We start from the raw sequence: 14,596 nt of genomic DNA, 5'->3' as shown, positions 1-14,596 counted from the left end.
AATCTGCAAAATTTGTCCTGGAGACTTGATCATCAGCTGTATTTTTCTACTGTTGTATACTAGGTTGCTCGGCCAATCTTGCAAGTCTGTGAGAAGCAATGTGTCCTCTAAATTCGATGCCCTGGGACACCAAAATTGTATTTTGAAAAAAATACAGTCCTGATTGTCCTGCCCTGGTTACAGCTCTGCTCACATCACCATGCAAAGCATCAGTACCATATGAATGCACTTATAGTGCTGGTCTGCCTACAGATAATGCCCCCATTTTTACAAGAACATATAACAACTAACCACACTGGAAAAAGCCCATTCAAATATTTCTGGTTTCAAAAAATAGAGACACCTGCCCCGGCAGCCAAGAAAAAAAGCTGCTTTGGTGCCAAAAAGGGCTGGACCAATTCAAAACAGCCTGGTCAGTTTTAAAAACCCTTAAAATTCACCTGTTTCATAAATGGAGCAAATCCTGTAATATTTGACCATTACAGTAGTTGTACTGTAAGGAGGATGTGAAGGCACCTATTTCTAAACAGACTTATGGTACTGTTGAATTTATTGTGATGTAGATTTCAACTGTAGATTTATTGGTTTTTATAGTTTTAAAGGTCTTGCTCAGTTTATTTGAGTTTAATGGTTTTATGGTTAAATTTGTCTCTACTTCCTCTATTTATTGCCTTATAATTATTGTATAAGTGAGCATAGTAGTGGAAAGGCAATCATCATCATCATCATCATCATCATCATCATCATCATCATCATCATATTAGCTAGCCTCAAAAAACCTGAGGGAACATCAGGTAGAGAAGGTATCAGAAAATGAGGAAGTCGAGATCTTACGGGATTATTGATATTGCAATTCCAGGGGATGCCAGAGTTGAAAATAAAGAATTGGAAAAACTAACAAAGTACAGAGACCTGGCAATCGAAACATCTCACTTGTGGATGAAACATACTTCAATTGTCCCTGAAGTCATTGGGACTTTGGAAACAATATCAAGAAACTTCACATAGTACTATAAGCAGTTGCAGATCTCAGAAATCACACCATCAGAGCAACAAAAATGGCAATATTAGGAACAGCACACATACTGCACCAATATTTAACTGATACTTATGTTTTTGGTTAAAACTTGTATCTGTTATATAATACCAGTCAATGTTTTTATAATGTTGACTGTGCCTGGTGTTTCATCATCATTGTTGTCGTAGTAGGTCTTTAAAAAAAATAACAACAATAATAAACTTTAGCTGGAAGGCACACATCTCAGATTAATTTGTGCCATTAAGTGAGACAGCAGCTTCTGGTTAGTGGCATCAAGATGTGAGAGGAAGCAGATGAGCTGCAAGGTGTACTCTTTACCCCTTAGCTAACCTTTTGACTTCAGGAATGGTGAAGGATGCTGTTTCAACATCAGTGTTAAGGAACTGGTCAACTATCACTTCAGCCCACTTTTATACAGTACTTGGAATGCAAGGTTATTTGACTCAGGTAGCAAAAGGTCTTGGGCTTTCCTGCTGCATGCTTCTAATGCCCAACAATTTTGTACTAATGCACAAATTAGGGGCCCATATGGAATCCTGATGTGCATTAAGAGATGAATGACTGGAAATCCTCTTCTTGTCCACAGCATGATGTTGGGCACTAACTAGTTCTGATCAAATAAGATATTAAACATTCATATATTTGGAAACCCTTTACTGTATTATAATAATTAAAGAAATCTTACATTTATAATCTCACCTAATTCTACCAAGACCAGACATAGAAGACTGAGTTTCTTATGAATGAATTAATATAACATACAGTGGAAGCATAAACCGTTAGTTTGTGCTAACACAGGTTTGTATGAATGTTGCATTTGGTGCCATTTCACAGGAATCTGCACTGAAGACTCTTGGCACTAGGACATTCTGTGCTGCTGCATTCCATATTTAGATGCATACCATTACTGTCCCTCCCACAGTAGGTCTGGGAATTGTTTTCATAGACACAGCCTGCCAGAGGGTCTATTTTCAAAGGAATAAGAATCAAGTTCCACCTAAGCAAGAAACAGCTATATTAGTTGAAGGACATGTACTGCCTCTTCACAAAGAAAATATAGGATACAGTATGTTATCTTGAATAAACAGACTGACTAGCCAAACTAAAAGTAACATTCATTATAGGAATGCAGTCAAGATGTAAGCTTCCCTATTTTGTTTCCCTTAGGACTTTGTCCTATTACTTTAATAGTGTGTATTACTATAAATATGTATTATGTTTCCCCAAACCCATCTACTTTAGACTATTATGTGGTTGACTGAAGTCTTAGTCAGAAAGACTGGAAAGTATTGTATAGACAGGAATGTTGTCTTCTATTGAAATTTATTTCCAATATGTCTGATAATTTATGGTTCAAATTTATTATTAATAAATGTAGACTTGATACACCGGTGTCTGATAATAAAAGATTTAGCAAGAGGTTGCTAAGCATATTGAATTCTGAAAAAGTAACTGGAGATCCACTGGTGGAAAATACAGTGCAAAATGCTATGCTAAGGATACCTTGCACAGCATAACAAAAAGAAAAAAAAGCACCATGTAGTCCATGTACACAGTCTGAAGACAAGGGTAGATTATATCTTTATTTTATAATTAAAATATCACAAACCAAAGTTAGCTTTCACAGAAGTCTTCATCAGGCTGGATATTACATAGCCATGGGTGGTGTTTGGAATGAGCACTGGAAAACTTTTCTCCTACTTATGCTGTCTTCACTAAGTAATAATGTAGTTACAAATGTAGGAAGGGTTTTTAGACCACTTTAAAAACAATTTGCAAGCTTTGGGGGTTCAAATCCACTTCTTCAGGCTAAGCAGAAAAATTGTGGAAAAATTATTATAGATGAGGGTCCCAAAAATTCATGGCAAAAATATTCTTAAGATGAGATCAGTCGCTGGTTGCAAACTATCAATGGGAGGTGGTGGTTTGAAACTTTACCCCTGGCAATATTGGCCTGGAATTTTCCAATCAGGTTTTCAATTTTTTAAAAAATCTACTAAGTCAATCTGCATATATCCCCCCACACACACACACACTTTAGTACTTTCCAGGTGAAATGTAAGGTTTCTGCTTGGCTAGAGGCCTGTGAGGAAAAAGTGCCCACATACCCCTAGGTAGTCTGCAGCCAGCAGTTGAACTCATCTTTGTAAGTACACCTGGCTGACTTCTGCCATGAATTTTTGGGATGCTCATCTATAATAATTTTTCTGTAGCATTGGTGCTTCGCCTGAAGAAGTGGGTTTGAACCCTGAAAGCTTGCAAATTGTTTGCTTTTTTAAAAAGTGGTCTAATGAAGGTATCACCTCTTGGACCACAGGGCTCTCTTTTATTTGTGTGTGTGTGAGAGAGAGAGAGAGAGAGAGAGGGAGGGAGGGAGAGGGAGAGGGAGAATTAGTAATAACTCATTACCTGGAATGTTTGCCTCATCTTTTTCACAGGCCGGCCCAGCCATCCACCCAACCTGCTCCCTCTCATGCCAAACGCAACCAACAAAACGCAAAGTCTTGAAAGATGAGGCTGATGGATTTATTTCAGCGGGAATTTTCGTGCCTCATAGCTCATTTTCTTCAGTCATACCCGTCACGGCAGCATCGGTTTTCGTGGGGAGGGAGGCCTTGCTCCCAAGTCGTTCATTAAAGCCCCCACTTCCCATTTTTTCCTGTCAGCCCGAGGGGAGTGCTGGCGAGCGCGGCCCTCTCCCCACCCAGCCACCCACCCATGCCGCCATGCCGCCGCCGTTGGCAGGTCCTCTCCGCATTTCCACACTCCGCCCCCCTTTTGTGCGTCCTTGTTCCATCTCTGTCAGCGCCGCTCTCCTCGTTCGGACTTGTCTTTATTTGGCGCTCCGGGAAACTGCCTGGACGGCATCTTTTTCTCCCTGCCTGGCTTTGGGGAGTGACAACCACTTTCCACTCACTCAGGAGGAGGAGGAGGAGGAGGGCAGTGGGGGAGGGGAAGGGAAGCGAGGGAGGGCGAGTGAGCGGCCACGGATTTTCCTTGCAGGCAGAAGAGGAGAGCGAGCTTTCCCACGGCTCATCAAAACAGGTAATTCAAGAGGGGGCGGGGGGGGCGCAGCGGGGAGGGGCGAAGCAGACCCCAACTGCGAGGCGCTTTGGTGTCGCCCCCTCCCCAGCAGGGATGCGTAGGAGAGGACGGGGGCGAGGCAGGGCAGCGGGGCACCGTTTTGACCGTGCAGGAAACGCGGGGAAGAGGCTTGGCGGGCGGCGGCGGCGGCGCTCAGCAAGTGGGTGAAACGGCCTCGCTGGTGGCGGGGCGCCTGCAGCACCCCCTTTTTCCCTGTGCAAGGGAAGCGGCGAAGGCCAAAGGATGCCTGAGGCCTCTGCGGGTGGCAGGGATTGCGCGCCCTCCTTTGTCGAGGTGACTGCGGGCGCAGGAGTGGTGGGGTGGTGGATCTCTCTCTCCATCAGGGAGAAGGCCGATTATGGGTCATCAGCCCCGGCTAGCCTTCCCTTTCCCGCCCGGGTGGGACAACCGGTCCGCAATTCCAAGTGGCCTAACCTCCCCATTACTCTTTGGAAAGGACGAGAGAAGTCCGCCTCCCCCCTTCCTCCATCTCCACAGTTATGGACAGGTTGCGGGTGGGGTCAGGGCTTGGGTTGTTGTAGATCCTCAGGGCAAAACGCCGCAGCTCCACCGGGTTTTGGAAAGGGTGACACTGGTAGCCCTGCCTGCAAGAATGGCTCTTTCACTCTGTTAGATTTCTAGGTGTGTGTTGTTTTTTAACTTGCTGTGATGTTGCAGCCTAGCCAACCCCACTAGTTCCGAAAGTCACCTGTGGGTGAAAAAATTCACTTTGCCACCCGCTCCCCCCCCCCCGCGAGAATGGCTGCCCACAGCGAGGGGAAGACACGTGCGTATTCTGTCATCATTCCCGATGTCACTGTGGTCTTTTACACACACACACACACACACACACACACACACACACACACACACACACACACACGTTTGAGGCAGGATGACAAAAGCCTTGGAGGTAGGCAGAACACCTAGATCATCATCCTCACATTTTTAAATCAGGCACTTAGATGTTTGATAAGTGATGTCTAGACAATGAACAGTGCTTAGTTCCCCTTTTTTGTTGAGGGTTCACCGATATATTATGAAATGAAATGAAACCGGAAGGGTTAAAATAAGTGGCACACTTGAAAACAATCCTATGTGTGTCTGTTGGGACCAGCCCATTGTATTCAGGGGGACTTCTTAGTTCCAAATAAAGATGGACAGATTTACAGTCTAAAACAAGAAGGGGCCTTGTGGAACCTTTAAGACTAAGTAATTCTTTTATAATCATCACTATCATGTGTCATCAAATCAATTCTGACCTATGGTGACACTTTTCAGAGTTTTCCAGGTAATGGTTTACAGAAATGGCTTATCATTCCCTTGTTCTTCTGTGGGCATCCTGGGACTGTGCACTGTGCCCAAGATGACAGCCTGGCTCTTCTGAGAGGCGCAGTGGGGAATTGAACCCCCAATCCCTGGCTTGGTAGCCAGATACAGTATCTAAATCACTGAGGTATCCATAGTATGCCACAAATAAAATTGGCTTAGATGCTGTATGGCCTAAAAGAAAAAACATCCCAATACATTGTATCAGTATTATATTTTGAACTAAAGGATATTTTAAAGGATAAAAGTGTCCCTTCTCCCTGAAATAATGCAAATAAAGGATGATTCTAATGTCATTTTATGATCCGTTAATTGCACCAACTATTGCATTTGCAGAAAGCGTGGGCAGCAGGCGAGAAAGTTAGACTCAGCTTCTGAGAAAGAATTGGTGAGATGATTCCTATAAGCATGATATGAATTAGAGAGAGTAAAAAAAAAATCCACACATTTGTTACCCAATGCAACTAAACTGCTTTTTCAAATAACACAAATTAAAACAGAAGCAGTTTTGGGCCCCCATATGAGGCAAGTACTTTTTCTATGAAATTGTAATTATTTATTTACTGGAGTATTGTCCCACTTTCCCTCTCAGCACGGAAGACTCAAAGCCAGTCATTCATGTTTTTTTAGAGAACTGGTTTGTTTCAATTCCATATAAAACGGTATTCTTTTTATATGTGACACCTTGACACTGACTTTGGAAAAACAACAGATTTTTTTTTTACTTAGTGAAAGAAATTTATTTTCTCCACTTCACTTTGAAACTTTGTAATGGAGGTTTAACAATAGAACCCAGGAATAAATATACTAAAAATCATGAGACATTTTAGACAACCCCAAAATTCACAGTGTTGTTGTATTCTATAGAAATAAATACAACTAAAAATATAAGTTTCTGTATCTGTAAACAAATACCCACAGTTGTGATAGTACTTCTGTCATTCAGTCATATCTTCCTTCTGAGAAGTAAGGGGTGTGCCATCAGTGCTGGTGCATAAATAAAATATGTTCTCTTAATTAAATAAAAATGAAAAGGGGTTGTGCATTATTCACTACTGCGTGAGAACTAATGCATTGCATTGGGCATCTACCATAGACAGTGGTTCTAGTTTCTGTGAAAGAATATACAATAGGGAGCAAACATTGTTACATGTATAGTATATAGGAAGACAGCTGGACAATTGTCAGATCATCAGGTCAGATGATCAAATCAAGCATTTGCAGTAAAGGATACAAAACTCTATTATGCACTGAAGGTGTTTGTGCTATTGTGTTGTCATAGGTATGAATAGTGGGGGTGGCCTAATTCTGTATGCATATGGGGCTGAGGTGCTATGGCTTTAGCAAACTGGCAGAGCTAGCAAACATAATGACTTCTTTTAGTGCTTATTGGAATATTCTTTTCCCATCAGGGTCCTCCAATGCATTATCCTCCACTGCTATCGGTCACCACTTTGACAGTGAGACAGACTTGGTAGCTGGGAGGGGTGCAGCATGGGGGAGAAACATTTTTGTCCCATAGTGATGATCAGCCTTCTGAATTGGAGAGGTCATGTAGTCCTTATGAATGGCTGCTGTTGAGGTTTTTCCAAGCAGAAAGTCCACTGACATAGTAATGTAAGATCTTGTGAGTTGCCCATTGCACAATTAACTTTTCTTCATGAAGATTATCATATGCATTCCCACAACTGCTGTGGAAGCAGCATGATCCTGTCTGTGTTTAGATTGGTGAGATTTTCTGCTCAGCTGAAACTCAGTACGATATTGGCCTATGAATGGAGCAGAAAAGAAAGATCTGGCTCAAGCAAGCAAGATCTCTTTCTTTTCTTTGATTTAAATCTGCTTCTGTTCATGGGCGTTGGCAAGGCACACATTTTTATAGATTATTTGCTTATTTATTCTATTATTTATCATGAGCATTCCCAGTGTGGTATAGTGGAGAGAGTGATGGACCAGGATTCTGAAGACCACGGTTTGATTCCCCCTTCAGCCATTGAAACTCCCTGGGGGTGTGGAACTGGTAAAACCACTCATTAAATAGCTCATTTACCTTGAAAGCCCTATTAGGGTCTCTATAAGTTGGTTCTGACTTGACAGCACAGAACATACACACACACAATCATTTGACTGGATTGCACGCACTTAAGAATATTTAATTACCGTACATGAAAGGGCCAGTTCTAGTGTACAGCAAAAGGGGTATTCTACATTCTGCATGACCATTGGTGGGAGATACTTAAAATAATATACTTTATTGGTTGCGCGCGCACACCCACCCACCCACACACACACACACAGAGAGAGAGAGAGAGAGCATATGTACAAAAGCACCATGAAAGATTTAGGGATAGAATTGAAATCCACGTTGCCACGTTGCCTTGGTAACTTGTAAGTCATTTTTACAAAGGCTGAAACTACAGTACTTGGTACAGTATCAGAGGGTGTTCCACTGAAAGGTGAAAATATAAATACCTCCTTTTTCTTTCTTTTCTTTTTTGTCACTTCCATGTGAATGATTTTACCACTGTTTGGTACTCTAAAGCAGAGGGACCATTACTTGCAAACCACCTGTTTCTGCACAGTGTGTTTGTGCTGCATGCATATACATACTGGAGGTGGCTTTTCCATTCAGTGGCTGTTTGTCCTAAAAGACCCAGCAGGATTAGCCAAAAATTAAAGAGCTTTTTTCACACTGAAAAATGAAAGCCAACATGTGCTTTCTCTTCCTTGCTTGTGAATTGGCCCCAAGTATGAAATGACTGTTTCAATAAATCTGTAGAAATCTTGTAGAAATCATGAGAGCCTAGAATACACACACTGAATTGGGATTTAATTAGGTTCTAGTTGCCTTAACAGACCCATCCACTGTATCTCCCTTGAACTTCCATTATTCTCTCTTGTTTATGAACTCACTGCTAGCTTCTAGAGCATAGTGACATTGTACATGCCAGCATGATGCTAGACAAAGCTCCCCATCCTTCTTGGTTAACCCTGATTTTATTTTCTAATCTGTTAGTGTTCTGGCTGTTGTTTTCAAATGAGATTCTCCTATCTTATTCTCTCTTGACCAGTATTTTGTGATGCATATGTTATAATAATCTATATCTGAAGACTTCCCATGGACTAAGATTGAGTCTGTGTATTTTATAGCACTTATATCAGAAACCTACCCAGTGTGGTGTATTGGATAGAACAAATGGACTAAAACTGGGTTTGTGTCCCTCCGTGGCCATGGAAACTCACTGGAGCTTGAGGTGGGGTGTAACTGGTGAACCCACTCCTGAAATATCTCATTTACCTTGAAAATCCTACTAGGGTAGCTAGTTTCATTTGACAGCACAGAACAAATACTTGAAGAAGAATCCGGGAGCACTTGAAAACTCACCTTGTATGTACGTTTTAGTGATCCGAGAAAGTTATAATACAATTCAGAATTATAAGGCTGTCATAGGTGAGGTGGATATGCTGCCACTTACATTACTAGCAGAGTTCCTCATTATTATGGGAGGGGCACTTCTGCTGCATCCTAACCTCCACTGACATCCTGGAGAGGGATAGGCGTGTTCTGATCTTTGAAATCTGATGCATCAAAGCTCACTGGCTAGTGTAAATGGACAATAAGGTTGATTCTGATTAAATTTGGAATGTATTTTTGCAGATGAAGTTATATCTGAATATGGGTTCAAAATAGCTTATTTTGTTCACCTTATGATTTTCTATTTTAATCCTGTATAATTAAAGGTTTCAGTGCTGTTATAAAATATTAAATACAGTATATTAAATATAACTGCACAATTCAATGGTCACTGTTATACTACAAAGATGTTTGTTTTCTGAGTGTTCTTTCGGCTAAAATGATGAGTTAATCGGTATCTTTATTCATTGCTGTGGTTTCCATACAGTTTTGGTACAGCCTTTCTTTTATTTATTACAGTTTAACTTCAAGTTTATAAGACTATACTTTTGTCTAAAAGCTTTAGACTAAAAATTGAGGGTCATCTTATAAAGGGAAGCAAGCTAAGGAGAGACAGAAACAACTGGAGGGGAAAGCAGGGATCAAAGAGATCCTGCAGCGCTTTGATCCCTTTTGCCCTACACTTGCTAATCCCCACTTAGATTTCTTAATTTTGGATTAGAAAAGTGGGGGGCCCCTTATACATGGGGGCATCCTATACACGGAAAAATACGGTACCTTTCATTTGTCCCCTTTTAAGATAAAATTGACAAGGATATAGTCACTTTTTGGGTTCCCCAGCTTGCAGCCCCAGCTTTAGAGTTATATATAATGATGACTGTTTCCATTCTACATAGTGGGTTTGATAGGTGATGCCCCATCCACCATGCAATACCCTGTGCCTCCCTCCTGAAAAATTGCCATGGTAGGCAAGAGAACAGTCTGGAGTAGCAAAAGACATGAGGCAAAGGATGGTTCTCAGCCTCCCTTCTCCTGGGTGTGGGACAGGGACGAACCTCTGCAGGATCCCAGTGCTCTCCATGGGTGGCAGAAATATTTTTATTCATTTAGTATCCAATCAGGTTCAAATGCTATTTCATGTACTTAGCCCCCATTGGGAGAGACTTTTAAAGTAAAATAAAAAACAACCTTTGCATTGAATGATTTCTTAAATGCCCTGAACCCATGGAGAATTCCAGTGTTGTCCCTTCCCCCAGCAACTGGTAACCAGTTTGCCTTTTGATTTAACGGTTCACTGAAAAAACAGCATGGGACATTTTTTATCCTGATGGCTAAAATCTTGTGCAGCTATGGAGGCATAACTCGGCATTATAGCCTACAACAGAGTCCATGCAGCAGTGCTATCCATGAAGCACTTCTGCTGGTGCAGGGCACAATTGATTGTGACAGGAACTGCATAACTGATTGCACAATCGAATTGCAGAACCTGCTGCACCTAGGAATAATGGCTGACAAAATTATGGCAGCATAACTGTACATTACCTCATGACAAACTGAGTTTTGGGCAATATGTTACATTGGCTGTGACAGAAAGGCTCCCTAGTGGCAAAAAGTAATTGTATGATGCGGCTAGTTTTGTCCTACCCCTTTTTTGTCTGAACTAGAGAAATATTTATGGCTCAAACTTGGGGACATTGTTCATAACTTCTCATGGGACAATGCTGTGAAATTCTTATCTTGTAATTGTGTTGAATTTTGTAACACAACGTGACTTTGCGGGACTAAAATGTTCCATCCAGGTAAATAAAAGCTAAGCTAGTAAAGCAAACTGAAGTTGAAAAAGAAAGTAAATACTGCATGTTTTACTTTCCCCCAGGCTTTAATTCTCCCCACAAAGGAAAACAAACAAAAGCAAAAGAGAGAGGGAGAGAGAGAGAGAGAGAATCAACACTTTTCCTGGACTCAACATAATGTACATCTGCATGTACAAGTAGCTGCAGACCTAAATAAAAGAGACATTAAACTATAGTTATTTTAATGTAAATTTTATTTAGGTTTGCTGCTATTTGCACTACGTGTGTGGTATCACGTAGTGCAATCCTACACCTATTTGCTCATAAAAATAGATCCTGTTGCACTGAATGAAATTAATTCCCTACAAGTGAATTTAGGACTGCAGCCTCAGTCATTAGCTGTTTCTATACCAGTTTACAGATGAAAGTTTAATAAGCTTACGGATGTCTAATTGTACTTGCATATTAGTGCTTAGGGATTCACACTTAAAAGCAGTGTTTTGCTTAACCTGTGAAACTTTTGTAGAGGAGTTTTGGAACCTATCCAAGATGGGGTATTTGATTTGCTAACATGTTTATACTTCTAAGAGAATTCACACGTTTATTGATATCCAATGTTAATGGTTTGAAAAAAGATATTGTGGCATAAATAATAGAAGATAACCTTGATCATATTGTTTGACAATATTCCACTGCATGGAATAGCCTTAAAGTTGAAGGAGGAGAGATTTTGTTAATATAGTTCAATGGTATCCTGAATAGTTTCCAGGCTTGAAAGGAAGCACATACTAGTATTGATGCCTTTTCTTTTCTTCTTTTTTCCAGAATGGCAGAGATGTCTTTGATAGCGAGGTTGGAAAATGCTGTAATCAGGCTTGAATCTTTAATATCAGAATCACACAAGGTTGCTGGAATGGAATGTGGAACAGTCAATGGAGTCAATGGAGGTAGACATCTGTCTTGTCAGAAGGTCTCCTATGGGGAAAAAGGCAGCATATAAATAATAAATAAAAAGAATGCCCAGTGATTACTTTCATCCTAACCATAATATAATGGAGTCGAGATTCGATTTTCATTAGTGTATTAGATGTATTGGCCAGAACCCTGTCAGTTAGTTATGGCAGCATAAGTACAGTGGCATAAATTGCAGTAACAAACTGCTACTAGTTAACTACTCATTGCTTATATTTCTCATGGTGCACCAGTTATGTGATTTGGAATGTGACAAGGGATACAAGCTGCAACTCCATAACTAGCAGCATTTTGCTACAACAGTTTACATAATACATTTTAACTGATATAATTAACCAATAGGATTCTGACCATTGTCAATATTTCTGCTGATCTTTCAGTACAAACGTTTATTACTGTTATTACAGTGTGATGAATATATGCTAGACATTTCTGTTATACAGAAGTGCGCAAAAATATAAATTCTTCAGAAGTAATCAGCAACATAAATGGCAGATATATATTTTTAGCCTTCTTGAGATTTCTTATGCAGAGTCATTGTATATAACATTTTATGAAAATATAAGTCAGGTTCCCTAGCAGTTTGACATTTCTTTCTTTCTTTTTTACTTGCTTCATTACAATGATTTTGAACTACTTTACTTTCTATATTCCTTTTCAAAAAGTACAGGACTTGTCAAAAAAAGTGCAAGAAGGACAAAATGATGGGGGAAAAGAAATGGCAGGATTTGTTTAAAGATAGTAGAAAGGAGATAATAAAAACTGAATATAAACAGAGCATCAGTGATGACGAAAATCTTTAAATCTTTTAACAGAGGCCCAAGAAGAATGAATGATTATCTTTGAGTAAAAGTTAGAATGGCTTCAAATCATTGTTTTCTGTGACCATGCCTTTGGTCATTTTGAATAGCTGGGATGAGCCTTGACCACTGAATTATCCTATTTGTTTTATCTCATATTTTCTAAAATGTTTTGTGGAATATCTATCGTATCATCTTCGTTCTGTTACTAGAGTTAGAACTGAATTTGATCGTCAAACCACAGCACATTTTTTATATAAAGCATGTGGTCATACATCAAGCGAGTTAATTGAAAGTGGGAAGTAGAATTGATAAGCTGCCATTTGAGTGCAATATGAAGCATACTTCTAAAATTAAAGAAATTTCTTTGCTCTCCACTATAAAAATCCCTATAGATATGACTGTGGAAGAAGATCCTAGGCAGGGATATACATTTGTCAGATGGATGAAAGCCCAGACATTCTTTAGGCTTAAAGGTGTGGAGAAAAGAATGAAATAAAAGCAGGCAGACTTACTGTTTCTTCATTACTGTGGCCCTATTCCTTCTCAGAATGCTAGCCATCTGCTAGCTTCAGTATAGTTCCTTCCATTTCTGCAAGACAACTTCAGCCACAGCTATGTGCCTAGTAAAAAATCAGCTGAAATGAGAAGTGACTTTTGCCACTTCACATGATGCAAGCCCTACTGTGTTTTAAAATTGCACCATATGCACACTATTTTAAACTGCAGTAGGGCTTCCTTTACAGTCAGTTGGGCAAAAGAGAGCCATTCCTCCTCTGCACAGCTCACTTGTCCGATGGGCAGCAGGATGGTGGCTGCTGGGGAGTACAGTGGTAGTGGTGGTTTCACTGTTTTTGATGGCTAAGGAGCCACCTCTGCTGCTGCTGCTGCTGCAACCAACAGACTCCTCAGCTGTTGCTGTCACCACCCAACCACCTGATGGACAAGCAGATCTTATGGAGGAGGAAGGGCAGCAGAGCCCTTGCCTGCTTGACATGCAGCAAAAATGGAGCAGATGGAACTCATCCCCTGGGCAAGAACAGCATCCCTGGTTGACCAGTACAGGGAGACTTCCCGGCTATCTCAGCACTGGCCAGCTGGCATTGTTCTTGCTCAGACGAAGGCAGCACCAGCTGCTGTGTTTTCACGACACGTTGGGTGAGCTGAAATCTCAGCACCAGCTGTTAGGTGGCTAGAACTACATGTTCTACTTGAATGTGAGGAATCACATTAAAACAGGATGTATGTTTTAAGTGGTTTCACTTTTGTTTAGAGATAGCCCACAGTAAAAAGCCTACTGCTGGTTGTTTGTAAATATGTAGTTCTTGCCATCATGTATTAAAACAGTATTCCTCTTCCTTCATCTAAAAGAGTTATAGATTCAAGTTTTAAAAGAGCTAAATAGAGAACCTCTAATATGACCTACCAGAACATCCATCACAGACTTTTGCATTATGATGCCGGGTGTTTGCCTAGGCTTTTATGGTTTACTGTCATCAAATGCCAGTGTATTAGTGTTGCACAAAAGTGTAGTGGTTCTGAGACAGACTGTAACACACAAAAAATGGTAGTTCTTTGAGATAAGCAAGCTCAAATTAAAGGTTCTTTTTTATTTTAGAAATAAACAACTTGGTCTTAAATTCAAGCTGCTTCTTGTCACATCTTTGCAAGATGTGTATTGTGTGGGTAGTGTATGCAGTGAAGTTGCTGAAGTTTGTACATTTCTGCAACTAGCTAAAATCACTCCTTGTTACTAACTAGTTATAAAAGAAGCAATGAATGAGGAACAGGGGGACCCAATTTATCTCGGTCACCAATAACACAGGAGGGGAAAATACAAAAGGTGTATCATATATGTTACATGGGTTCCAAATGAGGGACCAAAGGGCTTAAGGAGATACATTTTTCTACTTCCAGTTAATTGAGCTCTTCTGGAATGAATAACATGAAAGCCTTACATTATGTTCGAAATAAGAAATATCTGTAGTATTTCTCTGGCAGATAGCTACCATGTGCAAATAGAGATGCCACACAGCGGTTCTATAACAGTATGTAAGTGAGTATGGAATAGATCTGTCATATGGGTTTCTGTGGTGTTTTTTGTTTTGTTTATTGTTTTATAAATGCCTACTATTTATATTACAATTTAAAAATTAAATCATGT

General features: G+C 40.3%; 1 protein-coding gene across 7 annotated transcripts in view; it reads left to right on the top strand.

The window, feature by feature from the left end:
• Positions 1 to 3,745: 3,745 nt before the first annotated feature.
• The window catches only part of CAP2 (cyclase associated actin cytoskeleton regulatory protein 2), a 65,051-nt gene continuing 54,200 nt past the window's right edge, over positions 3,746 to 14,596 (top strand). For 6 of the 7 annotated variants that reach the window (XM_078393487.1, XM_078393486.1, XM_072998641.2 and 3 more), the window contains exons 1-2: positions 3,746 to 4,084; positions 11,486 to 11,607. In XM_078393487.1, coding sequence (XP_078249613.1) covers positions 11,487 to 11,607 — 121 coding nt within the window. In that variant the 5' untranslated portion in view covers positions 3,746 to 4,084; position 11,486. Of the gene's footprint in view, positions 4,085 to 4,263; positions 4,284 to 11,485; positions 11,608 to 14,596 lie in introns of those variants that run through there. The other variant, XM_078393485.1, reaches the window with a different exon arrangement.

The sequence above is a fragment of the Pogona vitticeps genome, chromosome 4 (assembly GCF_051106095.1).
Source record: "Pogona vitticeps strain Pit_001003342236 chromosome 4, PviZW2.1, whole genome shotgun sequence".
NCBI lineage: Eukaryota > Metazoa > Chordata > Lepidosauria > Squamata > Agamidae > Pogona > Pogona vitticeps.
The sequence above is the reverse complement of the archived record's forward strand: the minus strand, read 5'-3'. Positions and strand labels throughout refer to the sequence as shown.